Source organism: Ixodes scapularis, unplaced genomic scaffold, assembly GCF_016920785.2.
Source record: "Ixodes scapularis isolate PalLabHiFi unplaced genomic scaffold, ASM1692078v2 PGA_scaffold6__148_contigs__length_123643588, whole genome shotgun sequence".
NCBI lineage: Eukaryota > Metazoa > Arthropoda > Arachnida > Ixodida > Ixodidae > Ixodes > Ixodes scapularis.
This window is the reverse complement of record NW_024609881.1, coordinates 114926529-114954229: the sequence shown is the minus strand read 5'-3', so window position 1 is coordinate 114954229 and position 27701 is coordinate 114926529. Positions and strand designations below refer to the sequence as shown.

The 27701-nt window shown below is 49.1% G+C and overlaps 3 protein-coding genes across 4 annotated transcripts in view; 2 read left to right on the top strand and 1 right to left on the bottom strand.

Moving 5' to 3' along the window:
- Window positions 1-473, top strand: part of LOC115312061 (prominin-like protein) — a 79207-nt gene extending 78734 nt beyond the window's left edge. Inside the window, exon 24 of the mRNA XM_042286062.1 lies at window positions 422-473. Coding sequence (XP_042141996.1) covers window positions 422-473 — 52 coding nt within the window. The remainder of the gene's footprint in view (window positions 1-421) is intronic.
- Window positions 474-4323: 3850 nt separating this feature from the next.
- Window positions 4324-13690, bottom strand: LOC8041259. 2 transcript variants are annotated; one of them, XM_029970996.3, is made up of 4 exons: window positions 13594-13690; window positions 8791-9077; window positions 6743-6807; window positions 4324-4442 (listed from the first exon to the last, which is right to left on the bottom strand). In XM_029970996.3, the coding sequence occupies exons 1-4, from the start codon at window positions 13620-13622 to the stop codon at window positions 4398-4400; spliced, it is 426 nt and encodes a 141-aa protein (XP_029826856.3). In that variant the 5' UTR covers window positions 13623-13690; the 3' UTR covers window positions 4324-4397. The 2 variants fall into 2 exon arrangements, with proteins under 2 accessions (XP_029826856.3, XP_029826855.3); XM_029970995.3 differs by having other exon boundaries at window positions 4324-6807.
- Window positions 13691-13906: 216 nt separating this feature from the next.
- On the top strand, window positions 13907-26839 carry LOC8041260 (glutamate-rich WD repeat-containing protein 1). The gene is made up of 6 exons (XM_029970994.4): window positions 13907-14189; window positions 16181-16461; window positions 17400-17610; window positions 19132-19271; window positions 21055-21252; window positions 24986-26839. The coding sequence occupies exons 1-6, from the start codon at window positions 13967-13969 to the stop codon at window positions 25319-25321; spliced, it is 1389 nt and encodes a 462-aa protein (XP_029826854.3). The 5' UTR covers window positions 13907-13966; the 3' UTR covers window positions 25322-26839.
- Window positions 26840-27701: the final 862 nt, after the last annotated feature.

Here is a 27701-nt window from a genome sequence, read left to right as displayed (position 1 = left end):
CAATTTATACACTTTTTTTGCGCCTTCAGGGGCACAAGCTCAAAGGCCACGGGCTCGTAAGTACCAGGGATCACCGTGCATCCTCGAACATGCGATAGCTAATGCAGCATATTCACTTTCCAACGCACATTTTATACTATGGTCAGTGGCAGGTTAAAAGTAAAGTGAAAGCTCCTCCCACCTCTTACCACTTTAGCAGGGCGAACGCTGGAAGGGAGAGGTTCTTTCACTCTGTGCTGCTAAGGCTTTGTGCCATATAAGTGATGCAGCTCTAGTATGGTGCAAAACCTTAGCAACAAAGAGGCAGGCAAACTGGTTAGTGGCAACAATCTTGTAGCTTCTATTCACTCTCTCCAGCATGCAATGTCTCGGTGTTGCAGACATGCAACTTTTGCAGGTTCCACTCTTTTATTTCTTCTAGTGATGGAGACCTCTCTGCAGTCACTACCAAGCAAACGAAGGCCCTGAGATAGAACCCGGCGGGGACCCACCGACATAGGAACATCCTTGCTGGGGACATCACATACTTTTCCTTATTGACGATTGTTGCGAGCCTACAACATGGCTCGCATATTTAGGGCACTACTTTCTTACTGTTTAATCATCTCTTCTGTTACATTACATAATCCGGCCTATGCCGGGTATACTTGCTTGCCGATACTCGCCGCCAATCACAGGGGCAGAATGTGCAGTGCTCAATGACCATAGTCCAACTATAAAATGTATTTAGAAGGGTGGAACAGTTGCCCACTTTGAAGACTCGCGAGATGTGGGGGTGCTGTAAAACAAAGGGCATGTTTATAGACTGGGCTTGCTCGATGAATAGGATGCATTTGTAGAGCGCAAGGCTTGCCAAGATGGTACTGACGTCTCATATTTTGCGCTTGCTTTCACATTACACTCATTCTCCGACGTGCTGAAGTTGGCAGCATTTTAGGCGAGTTTCAAAGATTTGAAGAATTTGGTCGCACCCGGTTGACATTGTACATACTATTCACCCTATCATGCATGAAATGATCTTCAACGCTCAATAAACCGAATGTTGCATGCAGGTCTCCTTGAGATAGTGTATGTCTAAGTTGCATTTGCACTCTAAACTCAAAGTATGTAGCGGTGTAACCAGTAGAAGGGGGAAACTGGTACGCTGGAACAGTGTGAAACCAAAAACATACTTTGGAATGCTACATTGTAAAGGGCTGCCAATCAACATTTGTCAGTAAGGTGTGTGGGAGCCGGGGGTGAAAGACGAGGCAGAGGGCACGTGACAGGCGGCCGGCGGAGAAGACACGAGCTGGCACGAGACATTGCGAGCTGAGCGAGGCTGGAATCTGGAGAAAGAATGATCAGTTTGATTCATATCTGCTGGGCGAAGACGGCTTATTGCTTCGCTACATCCCAACGATCGATGAAGGGGAGAGTAATGAGTCTCCCTTCAGGGTGGTGATTCCCAGGAAGCTACGGAAGAGGTTTATCGGGTACTTCCACGACTCGGCTCTGGCAGGTCATGGCAGTGGCAGCAAGACTTTTCATAAGTTATGCCGCGCCGCGACCTGGCCGGGGATGAGGCAAGACGCACTCCGATACGCCCGCAGCTGTCCAGCCTGCCAGAAAGCGAAGCCCAGAGGGGGCAAGCCTCCGGGCTTGATGCAGTCGGTGGAGAGTCACTACCCGTGGGAGATCGTCGCTTGCGACATCATCGGCCCACTGCCGAGAAGTCCGCGGGGAAACCAGTACCTCTTGGTTATTACCGATCATTTCTCAAAGTGGGCAGAGCTGTACCCACTGAGGAAGCTGGTTTCAGAGCGGATCTGGGAAAAGTTACTGGATACTTTCCTACGCTTCGGCACACCCAGGTGTCTCATTAGTGATAACGCTAGTTATTTTACTAGTAAAGTGTTCGTGGACTCCTGCTTGGCGCTGAACATAAAGCACAAGAGGACAACACCGTACCATCCCCAAGCCAATATCACTGAGCGTGTGAATCGGAATATCAAAAGCATGCTGATCGCGCTAACGGAGAGACACCGAGACTGGGATGAGCACATCGCTGAGATGGGTTTTGCCATCCGGAATACTGTGAACAGATCGACTGGTTTCACGCCAGCGTTTCTGAACCTGGGTAAAGAGATCCCGTCTCCGCTGGAGAACGAGTTACGGAGCAACCAAGGAACACCAGGACGCCCGCTCTCTAGGTATGCGGAACAGCTAACGAACCGCTTGTCTGGGGCGCTGCACGATGCTAGAGAGAATCTTGATGCCGCAAGGATCGAGCAAGCGGCGCAGTATGACAGGAGCCATAGGCACTTGGAATTCAAGGTTGGTGACTTGGTCCTGAGAAGAACCCACCCTCTGAGTAACGCAGCTAGCGGTTTCGCCGCATCGCTTGCTCACAGATGGGAAGGGCCCTATGAGGTAAAGACGCGAATGTCACGGCTTACTTATAAACTCACTCGGTGGGATACAAATGAGGAGTCGGGTCCAGTTCACATCGCTGACTTGAAAGGATACTACCGTTGTCGCGATGGGGAAGATAGTGAATGAAAACTACCGCCGCCGCCCCATTCGGCCACAGAAAGTGATGATTTTCCGGTGTCTGACAGTGTTCTTTCTACACAGGATGCCTCCTTGGAGAAACCGCCCCAGGGGGCCATACCCAGGAGGCCCACCGGACGGGCCAGGCCCCGGGGCGGCTGGACCCCAGTGGTCCGGTCGACCAAACCCTCGGGGCGGCCGCCCAGGGAGGCGTCAACACCGGGGATGGCCGAACGGCGGAGCGGGCCAGCGCCGCCCGGGCTCCGCAGGTACCGCGAGCCCGGCAGCCGGCAGGCCTGTGCGGCACGGGGCGGGGCCGTCCGCAGCAACATCGCGGCACCAGGCAGGGCCGTCCGCGACGGAGCCCCCGCACCACGGAGCGGGTCCGTCTACGACCGGGGGACCTGCCTGGAGTCGGCCCCCCCTGCCACACCGTGGCCACGTGGACGGCGTGGAAGGAAGGAGGGGCGGTCCACTTCGTTTCCCGCCGGCGTTGGAAGCATCAACCCAGACCAACGCCTGGCCAGCCCGACCACCAAGTCCCACTCCCGTTCCGTGGCCACACGCAGCCGGCGGCGCCACGGGTCTTGGGAGCGCCTGACACCTGCTGGCTGTGCGGGGTCCCCATAATACATCTGGAAACCCACGAAGCAGCTCGACTCCATGCTGACCTGCTGGAGGCACAGCCCCTCCCGGACCACGTGGCGGCAGCGGTCCAGACCCTGAGGGCAAGCCGCCCGGACCTCCTGGCTCCCGCTGCCTTGGCCTCCGTTCAGCCAGCCCGGCCTCCCGAAAACCGTGCCACCGCACCGGCTGCCGCAGCCGCCGCCATCGAACCCGCCACCACGACGGCCCCCACAACACCGGTCGCCACCACATCCTGCGGGCCAAGTCATCGGGCCAGTGTCGTGTACCAGCCCCCTCCGTCCCCCTCGACTTCCGACGACGCCATCATGACCGAGGTAGAACAACTCCTCGGCCAAAACCAGTGAGCACCCGGGGCCCCCCTGAAGACCGGGCCTTGAGGGGGGGGAAGTGTGGGAAGCCGAGGAGGACGACGGCGCGCGAGGGGGCAGGAGCGGTGGCCGGCGGCCCAGTGCGCGTGACAGAGTGCACGTGAGATTCCGCCAGGCACTGGGGCAAGACACGGACGAGGACTGCAACGGCAAGGCACAGCGACCAGCCGAAACAGTAAAGTGATTTGAATTCATTCTTGCTCGTGTGACTTCTTGGGAGGGCGGACCAGGCAGGGACCGATTGGGCAGCAGTATAGTAGAGCGACCCACAGGTGCTGGCTCTTGTGACATTTCGAAGGAGACTTAGAGACATTTTTCTGGTGCATACCTCGTCTAGAAGAGTTTGCACATTTCAATGGCTTGGCTCAAGTGAACACTAGAATTGGTAAGGAACGGTTAAGGACTTTTCACTCTTTGGGAGGTTAGCAAGACAAAAAAAACAGAAATTGTAGTTCCAATGTGAGGTGTACCCTACACAGTACACAGCACAAACCTGTCTTAGGGCGTAGTGAAAGGCAAATGACACACTTCGAATTCTGCGAATGCAGTATGGCTGTGGCAATAAGGAAAGTTTAAAACAAAACATGACTAGGCAGATAATCAGTAAACTGACAGAGGTGAGTCACTGCATTACTGCTGCACACAAGGGCAATTATAAAAGTGTGCAGGCTATGTGCAACCCTGAAAAAAAAAAAAAAAATCGGCAGCAATTGAAGGAAAAAAAATGTTAACCAGTTAAAGCAGGCCTATCAACCTAAGAACAGTACATCAGATGTCATTAAGAGAGGCCATTCGGTACTCTTTATTTGAAACAGAGAACAAAATAATGCAGGTACAAGTGCCGATCACTTATAGTGATCCAGTAAAACAGTACAGAGGCAGCGTAGTCAAACACTGAAAAAGAAAACATGCTGTATAAAGCACAAATATTGTAAAACAAGAGAAAAGACCACAGCTTGACCTGCAAGCCATTATTACAACTTCTGAAGACACACTACCGATCACACTTTGCTCCGCTCGACACAATGCCAGACCGACACATGGGCGGTGCCGTGACTTAGGCTGGCAGCAAAGCTCCCTCTAAACGAAAGAGTAGCGACAACTCTGAATTTCGCCGTTGGCTCATTGATGCACGCTTCGCGTAATAAAGAAGAATGAAAAATGTGAACCATAGAGAAAGGGGGTAGCAACAGCTTGGTTTAAACTTTTTTTTTTTTTGTACCATCTACCCTTTATTTTTTTCAGTGCGAGTGCCATTAGAACACTTTTATAGCCGGCGACAGGTTAAAACCCACTGAATGCTCCACCAACTTTTGCTTTCTGCCAGGTTGTGGCTGCACGTGCAACGAAAAGCTGTCAAACGCAGAAAGCTCATGCTAGAGGCGACGTACATCTACCGGATTCGCCACTTGTCACAGACCATAGGAAACGACGGATTGTTGCTACTTTCCTGTATGGAGGGGCTTTGGTCAGCGGTGTAGACACCACTGTTGTTTTCAGTGGACTACGGGCTTCGATTTATCTCGCGTCTGTGCTGTAGAAAATGACGCTGCGACTCGTAGCCTTGGAAACTCCAAGGTTTCGACCTCCCGCCTGTAACCCTCACCTTTGGTAACGTTGAGGCCCGTATCCGCGCGTTGGAATGCTCGAGGGCCTTGCGCCCAAACCAACGACCATCACAAAACGCTACAGTTGGGTACACAGACATAGAAAAAGTGTTACGAGCAGAGCTGTAAAGTAGCACATGCATATTGGTTGCTAGTAATTGCTTGGGATGCAAAGTAACTTGGCCAGGTACTGTGGCAACTTAATATTTCCACTACGATTAAACATTTAAACTGTCTCAAGCGATTGGCCTATATAAAGTTAATGAAAGCTTTTATTTTTTTAAAGCTTCCCTTAAAGAGTTTTTGAAAAGAAAAAAAAATGCTTTTTTTCAACAGTCTGGTTGGGACACTCACGTCAAAAAATAAATAAATATGCAAAAAAAAAAATTTTTTTAGAGCAATATTGACAGCGAGAGGTTTATTTGAAGTTCTGTGCGCAAAGTCCATGACATCACGGATCATCGGGGGTGGATCCAAGGGGGGGGGGGGGGGAGCGACGGGGGCTGCCGCCCCCCCCCCCCCCCCATACGAAGTCGACCTCCCCCCCTCCCCCCCTTCTCAAAGGGCAATTCGACATGGGTGGACCCACCGGTGCACAAGAAAGAATGGGAGAATAGTATCCTTACAAATTTTTGCCCCCGCCCCCGCCCCCGCCCCCGCCCCCGCCCCCGCCCCCCCCCCCCCCCCCCCCCCCCCTCAAAACGGAGTTCTGTATCTGCCCCTGCGGGTCATTCCGGAATGATCATGTCGGTCTTCCGCTCTTTCCACCTCAACGTGAAAACGAAGCCGATCCACCTCTCCTCCATGCGTCCGAAATGCCGAGAAGGAAAACAAGTGGAAACGAGGTGACTACCGACTAAATCGCGTCTCGCACTAACAATATTGCTCTAAATTGTTTTTTTTTTCGCGTAAAATTAATTTTTTGACACGCATGTCCCAAACAGACTATTAAAAAAAATGCTTTTCTTCTTTTCAGCGGTTTTTTAACATACACATTCTAGCCATTGAACCGTGGCACTTTACCTAACAGCATGCTTACGACAGTGGGTATGAAATATCAATCAGCACTGGTGAATGCAGAAAGGCAAGTAATTGGGTAAATCATCAAAAACATTACATATGCTGAAATCTCCAGAAAAACTCGATTGGTTCAGATGATCAGTATCCCACTTAGATGCCACACTTATTTAATACTGTGTGCAAGATTTGCTGAAGGCAACAAAAAAAAAAAAAAAAAGACAAAAATGGGTCTTTGCATTGCCGAGGTGCATTTCAATACCTTCTACAGTGATATAGTTACCCATCGAGCAGTTTTGTCCCAACTTAGTTACTATACTTGGACCCAGGTAACCCAAATGTAATTCCATCACACTAACACAGTGGCTTTCACAACACCAGTGAAGACAACGCGAGGTGTCGGCTCTTTCTGAGAAAAGAAAAGGGACCGCCACTCGCGTTTCTTCCAAGCATCGGCTTTGGCTTCTACTCGCGTCTCTTGGACGCATCGGCTTCGGCTTCAGGGTCGCGGATCAGCCCGAGCTTTTGGAGGACGTAGAAGGTGGCGTAGAGGCAGCAACCTAAGCTCACCAGAAACGTCCCGACAAACACCAGGATGCCGGCCGTGACGATCACTCCGAAGGTGATTAGCGTCCCTTTGAGAAGAAAGAAAAAAAAAAAGCTTAGTATAGCATAGTCAATATTTTTTATGTTACCGTACATGCGACCGCAGTATTGCTGAAAACATGAAGCTCGCACCTGTCTGCTCAACATAATTGCACCGAGAGTACCTTTGCTTTTTCATCGTCGGAAATAGAAACAATTTTGTTGTTAAAGGAGCTGTGCAACAATTTTTGTACTTTGCGAAAATACCGCTTAGAACAGATCCCTGACGTTAATGACCTAAGAAACACGCGTTCGTTTTTCACTTCACGCAATAGAAGTCCCAGAAAAAAATTAAAGAAAAACGAGCAGCGTTCACCCCCTCAACTCGCAGCCAGAACAAGCGGCCACGTGATCTGGAGCCGATTATATGCCGCCAATGTTGATCATAGCCACGCGCTCGGGTTGGCAAAGCATAGGACACGCACTGAGTTCCAGACATTGTTATGGCTCGGCTGTTGTCGTCGTTGCAGCGATTGGACGCGGGCGACTACGTGAATGCTTCTCAAGCTAGTAATTATCACGAGCCCAAATCGAGTGCCCACGCAGGGCTCGGGTCCAATCTATGAACCGCGTTCAAATATCGTCACTTGGGTGTTCTGCGATCCCCACGTTACGTCATTAAATTTTGCAAAGGAGAGATTGAACGAAAATAATTGCTTTTGTCATTGAAATTTTACCGCAACAAAGGAGTTTCTTGGCCAGTGGTGTTGCGTGCGAGTAACCTTGAGTCCCACTACTGCCAGTAAGCTCGTGTATAGTGAAAAACGTTCCAACTGAATATCGTTGCACAGCTCCTTCAAGGACACTCGAATTCACAGACTTGTCAGTGTGTGTTGCCGCCAAAAGATGGCCCGCCCCATCTGTGGTGAAGGTGTGTCACCGTTATTGATTTTGTGTATAAAAAGTGAGCGTTACAAACTAGGGTTTTGTGACGCTCCTCGAGTACTCCCGTTTTATGTGTGCCGGAGCACAGATTCTTTGTCCAAAGGCACGCCTCAGCTGTACAAAGTCTAACACAAAAGGAGCAACTGCCAAAGCTATAATCTTCTCGGTTGTTGCGATACATCTCGTGCCTGGCCCAGAGAGAAATAGACTAAAATTACACTCCCCGGAAAAACTGCTACACCCAAAGTGACAAGCAATGTAAGAAGTAACTTCGTTAAGAAATCACGAGTAACGCTTGTTCTGGTGTGCCTTTTGTTGCGGTCACTTTGATTGCAGTGGGTGCAACCGACGCAAATGTATCTCAACCAGCCTTCGAAGTAGAATTATAAATAGTTTTGTATGCCCCAGTTCAGCTAGAATGCCTAGAAGGCATAGTCGTGCGGTGCATTTAGTACCCCATACTGCCCGTGAACTGAAAGTGGTCCCAAAGTAGCAACAAATTTTGTCGTCGCGGCATCCTAACTCCTAGCTGCTCAAGCTTCCACAAATCGTGAGGCCTGCCACATCCGCCCGCACTGCCGTGTCCCTGCTAGCATGGGAGTGGGCAATCGCATGACACCAGTGTGACGGCATCAGGCGGAAATCGAGGGACCACATGCGAGGACACAATAAGCGCACCAGTCGGAACCAGGAACCATAACTCGGTCTACAGGGCCCTTCAAAAATCACTCCCTCTTACAGCCAATCTGAAAATACTGCAAAATGCAGCGCAGAAAAGACACCGTAAAAATTATGAGTCTATCATTTGTGTACAGTCTCTCGGAAGTTAGTATTATATCAGTCATAGACTCGCTGGCTCTTTGGCGTTCGTTGTGCATGCCACCTTGGAGTATTTTGGGCTCCACGATGCCTAAAATGCGTGTTCGATAGGTTCATTCATTGCGTCCTGAAAAGTGTTCTCTCGGTTTCCTAGATAACGTTTGTTGCCACTGACAGGACCACTTTCGACGCACAATTGGGATGAGCCGCCGAACATACAGGCACTGTAGTTGTGCCAAGGTCCCGAGTCGCGTCCTTGGGCAGCTTACCCTCGACGAAGAGGAAGCCCAGGAAGGTGAGGAGGCAGAGGACAATGATGAAGCTGGCAAAGGTCAGTGCCGGCAGGCTGAGCACGCCAACCCCGATGGCGAGGCTGGTGGACAGTATCGGGCTGTCCTTGAAGAAGGCCCGGTACACCTTCGTGTCCTTCAGATGACTCCTGGCCTGCTGGACCAGCTGGTTCACGGTGGAGGACACCTCGTCCAACATGGCTGCCGGGTGGTGGTCTCCCGCTAGGTCCTCCCAGTCTGCGTCCTCATCGGTCGCCCTCGAGATGCTGCTCGCGCATTGGCGTCGTACCACGCGTTATCGCACTTGGCACCAAGGGCTACGCGCAGCCCCTGAAAATCTTTTCATTTTATTGTCTCAAATCCCTCGAGAAGCCATCACACAAACCCGAAAACAACGGGGCATGAAACATTTTTTTCTAGAGTGCCAATGGGCCTTTAAAGGGGCGATGCAACAATTTTTGTACTTCGCACAAATACCACTTAGAACGAATCCTGGATGTTAATGACCCATGAAACACGCAACTGTTTTTCGTCGCGCGATAGAAGTCAAAGAAAAAATTAAAGACAAACGAGCAGCGTTTACCCCGTCAACCAGAACAAGCGGCCATGTTACCTGGAGCCGATTACATGCTGCCAATGTTAATCATAGCCAGGAGCTGGCTTTGGTAAAGCACGTGACACGTGCCGAGTTCCTGACATTGGTATGGTTCAGCTACTGTCGTCTTTGCAGGGCTTGGACACAGGCCACTACCCGAATGCTTGTCAAGCTATTGATTATCACGAGCCCAAATCGAGTGCTCACGCAATGCCCGGGTTCAATCTATAAGCCGTATTCAAACATCATTACTGCGGGATACTGCAATACCCCAACAAGGTCATCAAGTTTTGCGAAAGAGAGATTGAAAGAAAACATTCGCTTTTGTCCTTGATATTGCACCACAACAAAGTTTTTCAGTCAGTGGCATTGCGTGCGAGTGCACTTGGGTCTCACTAGTGCGAGTAAGCTCGTGAACAGTGAAAAACATTCCACGTGAATATCGTTGCATGGCCCCTTTAAAGCAATATTCACACGGGGGAGCAATCTCTAGAGGGATGTGCTTGACCTCATCGGCGAGCACAATCCTTTCGTCAGCTTTGTCATTCGCACGGACGAGATGGAGGGAGATCGGCGTTAACAGTGGAACTTGGCAATTTCTACTCTCGATACCAGTGCAGACAAATTTAGCGCCTTCTACACCTGGCACCGAAGCTTTTAACGACAAAATATTACCAAAAGCGGCCTAATCCGCCACCACACAGGAGTTGTTTGTACCACTTGAGCCTCCCCTTGCTGGAGGGCAGATGTCACCGTGCAGCATCGCAAAAGCGTGACATTTTCATCGCATCACGCGTGCTCCAAAGATTTTTTCCCCCCGTGTGAATACCGCTTCGCCGGGCTCACTCTTTCTTCTGCCTTTGCAGTGACACATACGGTGAAAAAAATGAGAGAACTCGGCAAGTCACATCCCCGTAACATTTCTTACCGAGATTTATAAAACACATCTTTTACACCACTTGAGAGTGCATTGCACCGCTTCTGTCAAGGAATCAAAAACGGAGCCCGGAAGTGGATGAGGCAAGCACTCTCCCCTCTGTGCCTTTTGCTTCTCAATATTGCAACCTCCGATGGCTGAACCAACAGTTCTACGAGGGACCAGGAAATCAGCGGTGCCTCTGTCGATCGGACCTTTTCCCTCGCCAGGTGACCTTCGCACTTCGAGGAAGATGTTACCGAGTGCTCGGCCAAGATGGGTTCGATGCCACGCGGTGAAGTTTGATAAAAATCTGAATGGTCATTCCTGACGAAAATGCAAATGAAAACATAAACTGGGAACAAGAAGTGTGCACGTGATCGTATTGCAACGCTTTGGTTTTGGGGCAGCAAGAGATAGTAAGGAGGCACCTGTTTGCCACCTATGCCATCAACTTGTGCAGAAACTTTAGATTTTTTAATAATTTTTTTTGGTCGTTATATAATTTACGCAGTTTCTAATCTTCATATTTTGAGGGTGATGTCAAGGGATCAATTGCAGTCATCCGGAAGAATAGAACAAACATGCAATTCGGGTTGTCTGCGGCCCTTAGGACCTTTCGGGGGACGTTCAGGGAGGCCCAAACAACCAAACAACAAAGTGCACTTGAGGTGTTCTATTTCGCTTCTCTAGAGCTTTAGCTTGCCTCTTCACATCATATTTATAGATACTGATAGACATGGATCTTATCTTAATGAGATGGAAGCTTATTATGGCCAAGTCGGGGTAAAAAAATGCTGAGAACATCGGCCACCTGTCTTATCATACACGAGACCGAGTGTCCAGTATTTGGCTATTCCTTTCAGCTGTCTGTGGTGCCTATCAGGGAGGCAGATAAGCCAGAATGGCTACAATGTCTTGTTGCCCAGTCCATTGTTTGATTATAGAAGGGTCTTCAAGCAGGGCTAAGGAGGTCTTTGAACTGACACGTCAGACTGCTAGTCACGTAGCTACGTTTGTAGATGGGCGTGTAGGTGTACGTTGCCAGGCAAATAATACGGCACAAAAAAGACACCAAGACGAGTAGGCTATGCATTCCTTCCGCAGGGTGTTACCGAGCGCTATACGAACAAAAACAAATTAGTATAAATGAACCGAGTGCAATGAAGCTAGTCGCAAAAGAGTCTTGAGATGGTGCATTTTTTATCACACCCCAATTTCATGTGTAAGCTAAAAAATAAATAAAAATGTAAGCCTAAGGAATTCTGTTTTTCCTAGCACGCATGGTTGGACCTGCTTGTGGGTGTTCATCTCAAAGACGTTTTCATCTTTTCGCTTTATGTTGTGTTAATGTTTTCCTTTCTGGACACAAGAAAAAAAAAAGAAAAAACAGTACTGCACTGGGAACAACCGAAAGTTCACCCCCTTAAGGCCCGTTCACACTCTTGCGACTGAGTAAGACCGAGAGAGACCAGACCGGTTTTTAAGCCTCTTGCGATCTCTTAGGACCAGCTCCGCTGCAGCGCATTCGGTCCTAAGAAGTCGCCAAAGGCTTAAAAACCGGTCTGGTCTCTCTCGGTCTTACTCGGTCGCAAGAGTGTGAACGGCGCTTTAGACATATGACAACCTGAAAAATCTACCATTTCGTCGTTTACCCTGAGACTGGGGGGTTTTTTGAAGAGCAGAAGTAATAGAAAAAGTAGACAGGTCTCAAACTCAGCTACACGTTTATTTCAACAACTTCCTCTTATATAGTTCGTTCTCGTCGTCAACAACCAATCATATACGACTTGTTGATTGTTGACGACGAGAACAAACTATATAAGAGGAAGTTGTTGAAATAAACGTGTAGCTGAGTTTGAGACCTGTCTGTTTTTTCTATTACTTCTGCTCTTCAAAAAACCCCCCAGTCTCAGGGTAAACGACGAAATGGTTGACTTCCACCAGCTAGCCTGTACTTTGACTCTTTTCTGAAAAATCTGCCAAGAAAAAAAAAAATACAAAAGCATGTATTTGTCTTTGGGAGTACTTCGGAAACCAGCATTACTTATGCTACACGCTCGGGTGCGATTTTCAGCTTCTAAAACTCTGAGCCATGTAGCGTCAAGTTTCTGTTGCATATTGCGGGACTTTGTTTTCACTTCTGGTTAGAAAGGGGTGTAAAATCACTCCCACAATCGCAACACATGTGAAAGTTCTGAAATTATTGCAAAATTACAAGATTTAATTGACCGCAGGTGATCTGGTTATGTATGATGCGTAAACACAGAAATCTGCAGATGACCAACGTTATGCTGTTGAATATTAACAAGGAACTTTATCATACGGTGATGACCAGCAGCTAAACCATAAAAAAATATAAAATTTTTTTTCCCTTTTTTCGCTCTTCATCTTTAAATAAAGAACTTCGAAGTGTTTTTTTCCCCCCGCTCTTGACACCCGAAAGAAAGAAAAAAAAGATTAAATACTGTGTAAGCAAGTAATGTGTACATAAGCAGTTTTTTTTTTTTTTTTTTTTTTTTTTCTGAATTTGTTTGAAACTGCTTTGACACTGTGACCCTCAAACCCATCGGACCAACCAGTGCCTGGACCAACAGACTGGCAGGCCTTGCAAAATTCCGAACGTACGTCCGTACCTGAAATTGGGCACGCGAACGTAGTTTGGCCAGAAGTTTTATGCATATGTTTTTTAGAACTCAATTTTGAGAAAGCGAAACATTAAGAATACAGCAAAATCGAAAGGACGTGTATTTCCTCGCCCTGTTTGTCGTCTGCACACTGGTTTATGAGCTAGCTGCCGGGTGGCTCGCTGAAGGCAGAAACCTTAATATTCAATAGCACAGGCCTGTGATGCCCAAAATAATCGCGATAATTAATACTTTTAACGAAACATATGAACAATGACCGCCTGGGAACAAGCTGCCGTTTTTGCTATTTTTAACAATCTACTACGTCTTTCCTTAGCACTGGGAGAGAAAAAAAGAAAAAAATAATTACGGAAAGATGTTTTTAGTTTTCTCAATCTCGAAGTTTCAGGCGCCAAATACAACAAATATCTCATCTGGGAAAAAAAGAAACAAAAGGAAGGAGACTAAGGTAAAGCTGGCAGAGAAATCCGAAAGTCAAACGAGACCATGGATCCAGGCAGCGAAACTGGCCCATTGTCTGCGAGGCTGTACCGACATTTCCTGCTCCACCGAAGCTCAGAGAATTGAGGAAATCGGAAACGATTCGCGTGGGATCGGCGCGCAGAGACAAGAATAGACCTTACCTGCTGCTGTCACTGCGGGTATCTGGCATTGAGATGCCTTGAAGCGAACGATCGTTTGTTTACTAATCGCGCAGCAGTCATCAGCTGCCAAATCTCAGCGTTTCCAACTGTGGATTTCGTTCGTCCGCTCTGACAGAAGAGAAACATTCGAGATGCAAACACAAATTCTAAGGTATTGCTAGCTATTAATACCTTCTCCCATAAATTCAGTAAAATCATCAAATTAAACTACTGTTTTGAACAAACCGCGAAGCAGAACGAGCAGTCTTCACTCCTTCGCTCGAAAGACAAATAATTGGCGGGAGGTATCACCATCATCATACGGCGCCGCCATCTTTGAGCGGCCATGTGCGTTTGCGGTTGAAATCCAAAAATGGCCGACGGCGAAGATGCTGCTCCGAGTTCGGACTCGGACTTCGAAGACATGGACGACAATGAGGGCGAAGACGACGTTATGTCGGACGCCGAAGGCCAAGGCGTGGCCGCCCAAGAAGGTGCCGTCGAACGGCGAGTCTACGTTCCTGGGACAACGAACGACGGCGAGGAGCTCGAATGTGACCAGTCAGCCTACGTCGTCTACCATCAGGCCACCACGGGTATATCCTATCACCTTGTCGCACAGATCAGCTGTTCAAAAACGATCGGGGCCGTGTATAAGGCACGGACCCCACATTTCGGTGTTTTGGACGTTTGGTTGCGGTGTGTACTAGTATGTTTCAGGTCGTGGTACTCGCAGAGCACGCGAGCTACTTCGACATACGTCTTCGATGTCGCTGAACTGCAGAAATATCTTTTACGCAAGCTTGTTTGTAGTTCATTTATTGAGCTCATGGCCCATGTAGCAGTGATCTGTTCTTCAACGATGGTTTAGTACCGACTTATGTTTCTGCCATCCCGCCAAGTCGATGGGTGCCGGCACCCAATGCCAAGTTCGTCTGCTCCTTTTCAGGGGCTGTGGTGACGTCAGAACGCCGAGCTCTGATTGGTTCTGAATGAATGATAGTGGGTAGACTTCAAGGCAGCTTGCTTTGAGGTCTACCCACTATTTTTCAGTCAGCCAATCAGAGCTCGGCGTTGTTCTGACGTCACCGCAACTCCTGCGCAAGGAGCAGACAAACTTGCTCTTTGCATAGGGTGTTTTCATTGACGTAATTTTGTCCACCATTTTTTGTGAGTTGTCTGGCACATACCGAAGACGAGCATTCCAAGAATGTGCATGACCCCTCAAATGCATAGAGCACAGAGGCGTATAAATCTTACCACACCAACATCTCCTCAACAGGTTGCGATGTATTCCTTTAAATTAGTAAATTTGTTTAAAAAAAAAAAAATAAAGGCAAATTGACGTCGTGTAAAAACACCCTATACTGAGCGTGCCCAGATATGCAGTTCTTCAAAACAGAAAAGGGCTGCAGGGTCACAGGGCCCACAAACCTCGTGTCTCTAAAGAACGAGCTGGTGTACAGAAGACATGCACTAGGGTTGCCGGACACCGTCGGTTGGCAAACCCTTATAGATGCTTACTTGCAGAAGCTGAACCCTCTTACCCCGCCCCAATGTTCGTCACTGGCCCATTGAAACGCCACCTTTTGATTGCTGCATCTGCTCTCTGAGCTGTTATTGCGGAGGTGCGCTGCTGCGTACAAAAGACGTGGCGTTTCAACCAATTGGTGACAAACAGTATGGGTATTGTTGGGAGTTAACATACTGCAACCTGACACAGCTTCAGGTGCTCTACGTTGTGCAACGTCTATTGGAATTTTGACAACTGTATAGGATAGACCTCATTCACATTTGGGGCACCATCTTTTGGAAATGTCGGAAACATGATTCAAGCTGACGCATCAACTTACTCTGAGCATTCCTCGTCAATCTTAGCACCTCTGATGCCGCTCTTCCATTCGGATTGTCAAATTTGCGGATCTGCACAAATATCTAAAAATAATTCTCTCCCTCGGCTATTTTGATACGAAATGTTTCCCCATGTCACCAGGCATGTCAGTTCTGGCCCCTGCCCCCATTGCCAAACACGAGCGCCTTGTACGGTGAAATCGTGAAGCTGTGCATTTGTTTAATGAACCCCGAAATTTACACAACACGTCTTTTTGCACATATGCACATAGTCTATTAGATTTGAATGGGATTGCGGCGGCTCAACGTTTGGTATCGGGTGATCGTGGTGTACTATACCGTTCACCGAGTGCCATATCCGAAGACTGGCTCACACACTTGCGTTTGCTTGCAACCGGGTTCTTGCAACGAGACAACACACGGGCATGCCGGCGCCGTCTATGGGGTCGCCCGATAACTGCATTTCACTAGAGCAAAGGTTTTGTGGTACTTGCAAGATGAAACGAACATACTTTCTATGAGAGATGTTCGTCTCTAACATTGTCAAAAGTTTTTTGAGCCAATAAAGAACGTTGAGCGAGTAGGAGCTACGCAGAAATGACAAGTGCCCCACAGCGACCCGACCGGGGGTGCCGGTGCGTCCTTGTCGTAAGGGACCGCAAGCACTCTGTCGTAAGCAGTCGCTGGCGTGTGAGCCAGCCTTAACGGTGTTCCTCCTCGCCCTCGAACGTCGCAGTGGCACCGTGCCTCAGCTTCGACATCGTCGGGGACTCCCTCGGGGACAACCGGGCTGATCGGTTTCCGCTGACGTGTTACTTGGCGGCGGGAACCCAGGCCGAACGCTCGCACCTCAACCACCTGATCGTGATGAAGCTCAGCAACATGGGCCGCAACAAAGAGTCAGCCCGAAAAGATGCCGGCGACGAGGAAGACAGCTCGGAGAGCGAAGACGAGGATGCCAAGCCCGAGATGGAGAGCGCCCTGGTGCCGCATCAGGGGTGCGTCAATCGCGTCCGTGTAAGTAGACTTTTTTTTTTTTTTTTTCGACGGTGTTGCGGCTTGTAATTTAATGCTGTTAAGGCACTTTAGACAACCCAAAAAAATCGGTTCCTTGGTGTATCAGGCTGCAATTCGGATAAATGTGCAAGCAGGTGGTGAAAGTTTACAGTGGAAAAATCAAGAAACAAACTTACTTCGTTCGAAAGAAGAAAAAGAAGAACTTCTTCTGTGTAATATTTGCTGCCACTTTGCAGACGCATGCATCGTCTGTCAAGTGGAGGCGTAAATTGTCCTGAACAGTTTTTTTTTTTTTTTTTTTAACAGGGTAAGTTTGTTCCTCAGTTTTTTTTTTTTCACTGTAAACTTTCACCAACTGTTTGCACTTATGTGATAAATCACAGCTAGATACGTTGAGAAATCAATTTTAGCGGGCCGTGTAGAGTGCCTTGGAAGCGTTAGTTCACATGCTGTACAATGGATGCTTTCGGGGAACTGTCTGTAAAGTTAGGCTGCACGAAGTGTGTCTCCCGTTGGCGCATCAAAACACGACCTTGAAAGTGGTGTCCCTTGATTTACACCGGATGACAAAGCAGAAGTGGCACGCCGTTGCCTGCCACGAACCTGGCAGCGGCGCGGCATCAAAGGCAGATGTGACAGATGCTTGTTCTACCGTAGGTCGCTCTGCAGCCTGGCGCTCGAAGGAAACCAAAGCAGATGCAGGACGGGACGCCACAACGATAGCGAGCCTTTCGTCTGCTCGTCTCTTGCCGGCATTTGTACGACCAACCGTTGGAATCGCGACGTCCAGCGGCGCGACATGGCGGCACCCATGACGCAGTTTGTTGCCACTTCGGAATAGCTTTTGATGCGCGGCCGAGACTGGACGGCACGCTGGAGACGCGGTCTGGGCAACATGCCGGAACCCCGCAACTCACGTCCAGGTCCTTCTGTCGCAGGTGTCCAAGGTCGGGGACAAGACGATGGCGGCGACCTGGTCTGAGAACCGCAAGGTGTACCTCTGGGACCTGAGCCACCCGCTGCATGTGCTGGAGCACCCGTCGGCCATGTCCAACTACGTGCGGAACCACGAGGCGCCCAAGCCGGCCTTCCAGTTTGCGGGACACCTCGCCGAGGGCTATGCCGTCGACTGGTCACCCACCAAGCCAGGTGGGGGCGATCAGCGACAACGAATCCGTTGCCAGAGTCGTCTGCTACCGTTCGCCGCGAAGGCTGCCTTAGCGGCGACAACGGCGGAGACGGCAGACTTGTTGCAAGATTAGTCTGTGGCAAAGGCCGCCAAAGTGATGGGGACAATGTTTTTGGTTGAGGGGCTCGTCGCGAGAATCGTCTGCTACCGTCCGAAGCAAAGGCTGCCCCAGTGATGGTGACTGACTACGGACTTGCCAGAATAGACCGTTTTCAGAAGTGCGTCGAGCAACATTGGCTGTCGTCGTTTCTTGGATGCGAAGCGTGTGATTGGATTCGGGTCCTCGCCGAAAGCCGACGCAGAACTCTTTTTCGGTACAAGCCGAGCCAAGTTTGTGCCAACGCGGCCCTCGTGTCCAATACGTGCTCGGAGTGCGTGCCTAAACTAATGGCAAACTCGGATAATTTGCGTAGATGCTCCTAGATGTTGCACACTTTCAAAAAGGGGCTGTTGTCTGCTACTGTCCTAAAAATGATGACGATGGTGAAAAATATGAAGTTTTGGCAAGAGTCGTGACGATGGCAGCATTTTAAATTATGGAGCTGTTGCGAAAATTGGCTTCCGGCGACAATAACGGCGAGAGAGATTGTTAAGTTGTCGTAGCGAAGGCTGTGCTAGCAACGTTTGCAGCAGTGTAGGGGGAGATTACAGAACGATTGCAGGGGTCGCCTGCCACCTTCCGAAGCAAGGGGCGTCCCATTACGTAGCGCACGAGGTGGGACCCGCCAGATTATTTTGGCTCCCATACGTGCTCTGGGTTGGCCACGTGGGCTGTGGGTGCTACCACATACGGTGCAAGCACTGGCAGAGCTGTAATCGTTCGTTTCACACTTTTCGAGCTTACGAGAAGCCACGATCGACAATTTCGCGTTATCGTAGTCATTAACGATAGATGATAAACCTTTCGTGTCTCGATGGTGGTCCAAAACATTTTAGTGAAATAAACCAGAAAAGCTCAACAGAAAGGCATCTTGATTTAGGACCGGAACTATGCCTAGGCACGCAAAATGTTGACGGTACTGAGTACGAGTCCTCAAACTGGGTTCTTCGGAGCCAAGGAGATTCCCTACCTTATGGTTCCTTGAACTGGCAAAATTTCTCAACAGTCGTCCCCCCCTTCCCTCCCCCTTGAGTACACATTTTTCGAGTTTAAGTACTGTTTTAGCAGGCCCGAGCTACTCGTTGATGCGTAGCTATGAGCCAATCACTCCCCAGTACGTGAGCATTATCGTTTACAAGGTCCTTAGGCTTCTGCACTGCTTCACTGCATCGAGACTAGGGTCAGTTCCTTGGCTTTTGTTGGGTGCAGGTAGGCGCTTTTCGAGACCAAGACGTCTGAGAATTCCCGACAAAGAGCATAGACCCTCGCAGGCGCTCAACGATGCCTCGTGCCATTTGCAAAGCGACATTCGTTTGTGCGTCTGTAGTACCCGACCCAGCTGTCGAAGAACGGCTACAAACTTTGTTGTCCCGCGTTGCAGGTGTTTTGGCGACGGGAGACTGCAACAAAAACATCCACCTGTGGAAGCCCCACGAGAGCACGTGGCACGTAGACCAGCGCGCCTTTACGGGGCACACGGCCTCAGTGGAAGACATCCAGTGGTCTCCCAGCGAAGCGACGGTCAGTTGCTTTCTGCGCAGTTCGGCCTGGTGATGCATGTTGGGGGCACCGGAAGGGTTTGCGAGATTTAATTTCATGGTTGTAACGAGCTGCGGTTGCGCTCGAGACAGTTTTCCTGCAGACGACTTCTTGTCTCCCAAATTAATCGAGTGGTAAATGAAACGACAGTACTGCTGGTTCTGGTCTGGTAGTGGCAGGGTATTATGGAAACACTCTCGCTTGTTCCGGTCTACGAAAAAATATTTGTGTTACGATTCTGGGGAAAATTGGGCAGTGCTTCAAGCTCCCTCGGATGGGTAAGACACGTCTTTTAGAGAAGTCTCCGAATTGTCTGTCTCCCTTCAAAGCAACGACTGCTGACCCGATGTGGTGGGATTTAAAAGTACTTGTCTTTGGGCTAGTTGGTGATGAACGTTTTGAACCATGGTTAAAAGTGCTAAGAAAGACAAACAGAAGTGTTTGTCTTTTTTAGTGCTTTGGTTCAAAAGATGGTTGAGTTCTCGGTTTTCTGCCTCCCCCAAGAAAGATTGGTCACTGCATGCTGTTACTACCTAGATGCTGTCAGTGAATGGTGCACAGTATGCTTACGTATAATCATTAGCTTTTCTGTTTTTGCTTCGTGTGGTCTCGCACGATTTTGTTATTGGTTTATGGTGGGTGCCTGTAACTGCCCACCTGCAGTGCTGTCTCTCTTGGTGGCCAGTGGTTTAACTACCTAGTTCATAATTAATGGCCACAAGGAAAGCCTCTGTCATTCCCTTTGCCGTTTCCATCGTGCAACTCCGTATTTTAAAGATGCGTAATTATGGGAACAGGCTGCTGCGGCCGCTACGCATCCCGGAAGGTTGAGGTCGGAGCTGCAAAACGTTCTCAGGGTACCGCATTCCATAATGTCTTCCCCAACTGGGAAATCGTGCCTTCTGATTGGCTAGGGTGGGCCATCTCGAAGCTGAGAGTAAAAAAGCAAACAACCTACGGACAACGTTCACATAGGAGTTCTGATCAGCAGGCTTGCCAGCCAGTGAGAAACAACCCTGTTAGGTTTGCTTGCCTCGCTTCGATTGTGCAAGATTGTCAATGACTGCAGGGCTGCAATGCGGTTCAGAAAAGATTTGATAGTTTGCAAACATTTGTTGGCTCTGGATCGTGGACCATTAATTTAACACCTTTTAGATAAATCGTAGAGGTCCGCTTTGCACGGCACAATCCCGTAATTCATTATAAAAGTGTGGTTGCGTGGTGGATTTGTTATAGAAATATATTTACAGTGAAAACTTTCTTAGAAGTTACCAAAAATAAAACTAAAGCTTTGAGCAACCCAAAAAGGAGTTGCGCCTTTTTCGGGTCAAAGTGAAAGAAATGTCATGGGATCATTATGGAATGCAGGACGTTTGATTTTATGGAAACAGAAAAGGTAGGAGAGAAAACCATTTTGCTTTTGCTCTCGGTTCCTCTTTTGCCCATTAAAGTGCCAAAATAAGTCATGATTGTTTTTTTTCTTTTTCTCTTTAACTTGAAAAAGGCATGGCTCTCTATCGAGCCAGTGGTAACTTTTTGTTTTGATTTGTAACTATTGATTTGGGCAATTGTTTTTCCTTGGACATTTTTGTACAATTGATCCACGACACAACCTCCTTTTCATTGCGAGTTAGAATGTTGAAGCGTGCAAAGCTGACATTTGCAACTTTATGTGTAGCGAACTAGATCCATTGGACCGCGCCGTTGACACGGTCGAAAAACAAAAGGTGCATTGGTGGAAGGAAGGCGGTTGTCATCCACCCAGGTGCTTGCATCGTGTTCGGTGGACCGCTCGATCCGGATATGGGACGTCAGGGCGGCACCCAACAAGGCGTGCATGCTGACGACGGCAGACGCCCACGAGGCAGACGTCAACGTGATCAGCTGGAACCGGCTGGAACCGTTCCTGCTGTCCGGTGGAGACGACGGCTCGGTCAAGGTCTGGGACCTGCGCACGTTTCAGGCAAGTAGCCGCTGCCTTTCCTTTGGGATCGGTTAAAGAGAAGGACATCGTGGACACCCTAATTCTACATATAAAGTCATAATCACTGGAGATATGCTGGGCGTCACCGAGAAGAAGGAACCGTGTTTTCTGGCCCGCGTAAGTAAAATGTTCATCGCGGAATCTTGGAACTCCGTGAGAATGTGATGTTGGAAGTTGGGATGGAACGTGAAAGTTTGAAAACGTGATGTTATCTGTGTCGAAAGATAATTAAGAAAAACAAAATTTATCTACGAGCCGACGTCCACCTAAGCCTAGTTTATACAATTTATATTGGTGAAAAACGCTCGTGAGCAGGAAGGAGATTGTTTTCTTGCCGACGAGTTTTTTTTGCATGAATAATTCTTGAGGATGCCCACCGTGTCATTTCTTGTTTCGACAATATTAGGCTTAGGTGGTCGTCTTTTCCTTATCTTTTGATACAAGCAACGTCATGTTCTAAAATTTTGCCACTCTGTTCCAGCAGCTAGCGTCACATTCTCACGGAGTTCGAGCTTTTTGCAATGCACAGTTCATTTATGTGGTCCAAAAAGCGCCATTCTCTTGTCTCGTAATTGTCCGGTACATTAGCTCGGTACATGTATAGATAAGCAAGTATGTACCAAAAACCAAAGACGAAAATAGCAAACACGGACGATATATGTGCGCAAAGTTTAGCGGGACGTTTTCACGCTATTAGCCCCGAGAGCGAACACAAGCGTCGCTGCGGTCGCCGCGCCCTGATTGGGTGAGGTGTACCGTGACGTCAGGGGGAGGACTCCGCTCCGCGATCTCGCATCGGCTCGCTTCCCAGCACCGGTTTCCTGATTTGGCGTTGTGTGCCGCAAGCTCTTCGAGGAGCTGGACTTCGTTTACCCGGTGTACGAGACGTTGAGTTAGGCCGATATTGACGTGCTTCCGTACATTTTATAAGCCTGCTTGTCCCTTTTACCTTTAAAATTGGGTTACAAATCCCGAAAGCTATGGGAGGAGGCTATTCCGCCAATGAACCTTCCCGCCCGTCCACACGACACAACGCAATCTTGCGAGGGGTCGGTGAAGCGGTGGCGCAAGTGTTTCAGACGCTGGAATTCTGTTCCTTGCCTGTTCATGATTTAAGACGATATTACATCCCGCTTTCAAGGCATTTGAAGTGGCATTTATATCATGGGCCTTCGGGTGGTCGGCAAATTAGCTCGCGACCCCGACTCTGCGCTTCCACTCTGCATGCGCTAGTACGCAGATGTTTTAAAGGCCCTGCGTCTGATGATCTTTGAAGTGCTCGTGGAGCAGGGCTGTTTTACGTAAATGTAGCTTCTTCGTGAATTAATTATATAGTTTATACACGTAGTAGTTTATAGTTTATACACGTATGCAGGCATATTTCTTAGAAGATGCACAATTTCTGAAAATTAGTTTGTATGGTAGCAGCAAAAACGGCCGAATTGTCCCCAGGTGCCTGTATGATATGTATTGAACTGCCCAAAATATGCACAGCAGTAGTGCTGTAATTTGGGATGTTTATACTTTTTCCTGACATTCTTTATTCCAGCCTTGGGTATTAAAAAATACACGGTTTAGTCTGAATTGTCATTTCCAATTAAAAGAGACTGCTACAGGTCCCCAAAAGCTTCCTCAGCCTTCAAACTCCCTACAGCTGGACTCCCTAACAGAGCAAAACAGGAGTAAAAGCAAGCATTAGAACGTCTGTCCAGCGGTAGATGCAGCACTAGTAGCAGAAAATGTGGAACCTGTGAAGGGCAACAGCCTGCGTGAGAAAAGCTTCTCGTATTTTAGCTTCAGGACACTTCGATTTAAGTAATATCTGAATTTTAGGGCTTAAGGGACTAATAACGAGCTAGACACCTTCGCTTACGTTTGTTATACATTACTTAAGGGTTCATATAAACAAGTCCACAAATAACACCCGTGTAGTCCTTTGAAATACGATCCGAATCCAGCAAAGGTTAAATGCGAGCAATGTATATAATAAATGTTCCTTGTTTTTTTTTTACTTTGCTCCTGCACTTTGGCTGTCTTACTTGTGATTCTCTCCCCATGGCTCAGAGTGTATTTAGCATGTTGCTCGAGGAGCATGCAGCTTTTCTGCTTCGGCGATCTTGTTTAAAAACAGAGATACAAAAGAAAAATAGTATACATAGCCTGCCAATTTATTCAGACCATCAACAGCATTTATTGTGCGAGATGTAAATCTATAACGATGCTCCTGCAATTGTGGCCATATTTCTTTATTTTCATATACCAGCTGCGATTCATGCGTTGCCTGCCCTGTCAAGCATGCTTAAAATGTTGGTTGAAGTTTCGCCTGTAGCTACAGGCCATACCTAAATAAAAACTCATAAAAATTTACACTTCCTACAGAAAATACGCCTAAAAAAATGAAATAGAAACGAGCGCGCCGACAGCTAGCGTCGTCACAGCCTCCACAGGGCGAGCGGAGCGAGTCGGGGAAAAATTCTCTCCTCGCCGTGACGTCACCCCGGTTCGCCGTAAGGGGGCGCCATGCGAACTTCTCGGGGCTACTAGTCCGTTGAAACTCAACAAGGTAGGGCCAGGGAAAGGAAGGCCGGGGAGGAGGAGGAGGCTGACAAATCGCTAAAGAGAGGAGGAGATTTCTCCCTCTCCACTCCAGTATTCCATCCGCTTCCTCCTCCCCGGCGTTCCTTTCCCTTGCCCTACCTTCTCGAGTTGCAACGGACTATAGATATAGCTGCAATTTAACAATTTTTTGTAAAACTACGTGCTCAAAGAGCCAATACGAGCTTACACGACACATTCCGCATTGAAAAGTGATGCTGTTGGAGCATGGTTGTAAAATGAGTTTTACATTTATGCTTTGACTGTTGTATAAGTCCGGGGTCTGAACATGTTTCGTCAATGTGCCAGCAACAGCGCCGAGTGGGAATAGACACATCTTAAAGGGATGCTGAACCGAAATTTGGATTCCACAAAACACGCCGCAAAAGCGTGCAACGGGATGCTACAAACACCAAAACATCACTCATACAGCGATGTCTCGAACGGATGACCCTATTTTTAAAAAAAAGGAGGCGCATTTGACAGATATGTTTATGTCTTGTTTCTCTGAGAAGTAGAGGGAACGGCCTCGCGTCTTCTCCACCTCGCCGCCTTGAGGGGGCGAAAAGAAGAGAGGAGGAAACTAGGTATCTCGACGTCACGCGCCTCGTTGGCCTGGTTCAATCTCGACCTCCTTTTCCAAAAATACGGCCGTCCATTCGAGATGTTGCCTTACGAGTAGTGTCGTAGGGATTGTAGCTTCCCGCCTACAGCTCCTGCATTGGTTTTTTTTAAATCCAAATTTCGGTTCACTATCCCTTTGGCGACAATCCCGCTCTGTGCTTGTGTGAGCACTTTACATACTTTGCTTTACTTTTAATGTATGTACTTGCGTAACCGAGGCTACGGCTCTAGCTGGTTGTCGTATCGTACAGTCGAAACACATTTTAAAGCAAGGCACCAGTGACATAGCCCTTGCTCCCCTACCTCCGTTAGCCAAACCAGGGAATACGAAGCTATGCCCTTGCACTCGCTACTTTCTTAGAATTGCCGACGCGTTGTAATGCGTCGCCAGACTAACAATCTTTGGCAGCGAATGTATTAAGGTTAACATATTCGGCAGCAAAAAGATGTAACGTCGAGATTGACCCCAGAAACTCGGCGTCTCTTCCAGCAGAGCGGGAAGCCTGTGGCGACCTTCAAGCACCACCTGGCGCCCATCACGTCGGTGGAGTGGCACCCGACGGACGGCACGGTGTTCCTGGCGAGCGGCAGCGACGACCAGCTCACGCTCTGGGACCTGGCCGTGGAGAGGGACGGGGACGCGGAGGCGACGGGCGCGTCCGGGGACGCGGAGGAGGACGCGGCGCTGAGGGGTCTGCCGCCGCAGCTCCTCTTCATCCACCAGGGACAGAAGGAGATCAAGGAGGGACACTGGCACCCCCAAATGCCCGGCGTCATCGTCAGCACGGCCCAGAACGGCTTCAACGTGTTCAGGACTATCAGCGTCTGAGCGGATGCGCTCCGGGCGCCGTCCATCGTGTAGCCCCAGCACACTTCCGGTCCGCGCGTGGGCTTTCTAATTTTGTTACGCGTCGTTCTTTCTACGTAAAAGGGAGTTACGTCGGCCGGTGCCATCAACGACCGTCTCCCGAAAGGTGGCGCGTAGGTTTGACCTCGCAAATACCGCAAACACTACCGCCCCTTTGGGGACCGAAGTGTTTCAGAGGGCTTTTTCACTCCGACGCCACGGCATCTCAACTCGCGCGAGCGAGGGAAAATATGGGTAGAAACGGAGAGAGGAGACGACAGTGTGCAGGAATTTGTGAGCACGGAGCTCTGGTTGGATTGATTAGCAGGCAGATGCAAAGATAGCTGAATTTGGCTCCACTCGCTGTTCGAACGTGAACACCGATGTTCATCGTTGAAACGCGTTAAAACAGCGAGCGGGGAGAAAGGCAGCTCGTGTTGAGTCTGCCCCTAATCATTCCAACCACGGCCTGGTGCTCGGACGTTGCTGTGCACTTAAAATCTCCTCCTCTTCCTCAGTGTATATCCCTATACTTCGTCTCACTAAAACGATGCAGCACAGCTAAGGCTGACGGGCAAGAGAGCGTGTCCCAACGTTTTCAAGAGGAGGGAAAGGAGGAACAGGAGGGAGGCTGGGATTCCCAGCTTTTCTCACCTGTCTTAGCGAGTGAGTGAGTATAAGCTTACAGGGCGATGGAAGCTGTGCACACTCCGGACCAGTCGGCCCGGACCCGCTTTCTGCGCGGGGGTATGGGCGGAAGAGCGATCGCGCGACGGGGAATCGACGAACATGCAGCTTCTGTCGCCCTGTCTGGTTAGCGTCGGATGGTGTGTAGAGGTAGACGGTGTTACCGTGGTGGTTGCCACGTTGAATTCTGACGTGCTGCACAACTTCTCTCCGTACACGTTTGCAAGCAGTCGCGCTTTAAAAGTGCTACTGGCTACTGTCGGAGGAGAACGTTTTGCGGAGACGACGCACTTAGTTTTTGTGTACCACTTGGATACGATCGAGCCGATCTAGAATCACCGCACTCTTGGCGCAGGTACAGAGTGTAGACAAAAGGGTTGCGAGAGAGGAATTGCATTGTTGGGCCCTGGTGCCACGAGTGGATGTTTTCTGCGCCCTCTTACTCGAAGGGCATTTGAATGTAAGAGATGGAGACATCTTTTTGGATCATTGTTTGTCACACGACCAGAGCGTGCGTACGTGGCTTTTTCACACATTGGGCGACTTCAGAGTGTTGAAATGTTTCCTTGCTCCCGCGTCACAGTTTTGGAGTCTGCTTTTGCTCGCATTAAGATGGCATTTGAGACTCGCCACTTGTCGTTTGCCTGTTGTCACACTTCCCACTTCATACTAGCGTTGAGGAGCTTGTCTGTGGCAGAGATTATTTGTCTGCCCCCCCCTCCACCTTCTTCGCACATACGGCACCCTGTTATCCAGGATTTCTGGGTGGGGGAGGGAGCTACATTGACAAATGAATAAATTATCTCCAACACATTGCAGACTGGTCTTGGCTGTTATGGGAAGTAGTACCTCGGGTTCCGAACGACTTGGGACCAAGCGGAATGCGATGCGGCACTCGAAAAGCGAAGCGACTTCGGACGGAGCTATGTTCGTCTGTCGTAGTATGGCAAACCCAGCTCACTCCGTCCGCGAGAAATTTTATCCCGCGCATTGCGACACCAGCCTGGGGTCTGTAACCTACCTTGGGCAGTAGCGGTATACGACTCGCACGACTGATTGCTGGCATGATGATCCTCGTCCACAGTGGAACCGGGATCCCTGGGCGCGGCAGCACGAGCTTTAGCTCCACATTCTCTCAAATGCATGCACCAACGCTCGGCCACAGGTCCCCTTATGGCAGCGGTTCTTCCCAGCCACGTGTACAGTCGTGCTGGACGTTCTCTCGCGAGCTGTACGATGTGGGGATGTGCGAATATTTCTTCGAATTAAATACTGCAGCGTCATCCTTAGCTCCTCCAACACCACAGAGTCGGCAAGTCCTTCCTAGGTTTTCCTTGTACCGTGAAAGATACGAATGATGCAGTGCTGTTCGTTTTGACCCGCTATTTGCACACCCAATATAAATTGGTTTTATGAACCGGCCTTAGGTTCCAAGCAAGCCGGGGAAGCCATGCTGGCGAATTTGCTTCATCGTTATCTCCATCGCTTTGCACGTCGACCATTGTTTATTTGCATCGCTTGGGGTTTTGGTACATCTCGAATCCTAGATTCAGAAGTTTCGTCGGCTGGTTCAGCTCTAAGTGGGCCCGCCGACGAAACTTCTAATTCGGGAACGCGGGGAAACCCTCGCTTATTCCAGTTTTTCCCCCATCAGTCACAATCATGTTAAAGAGGT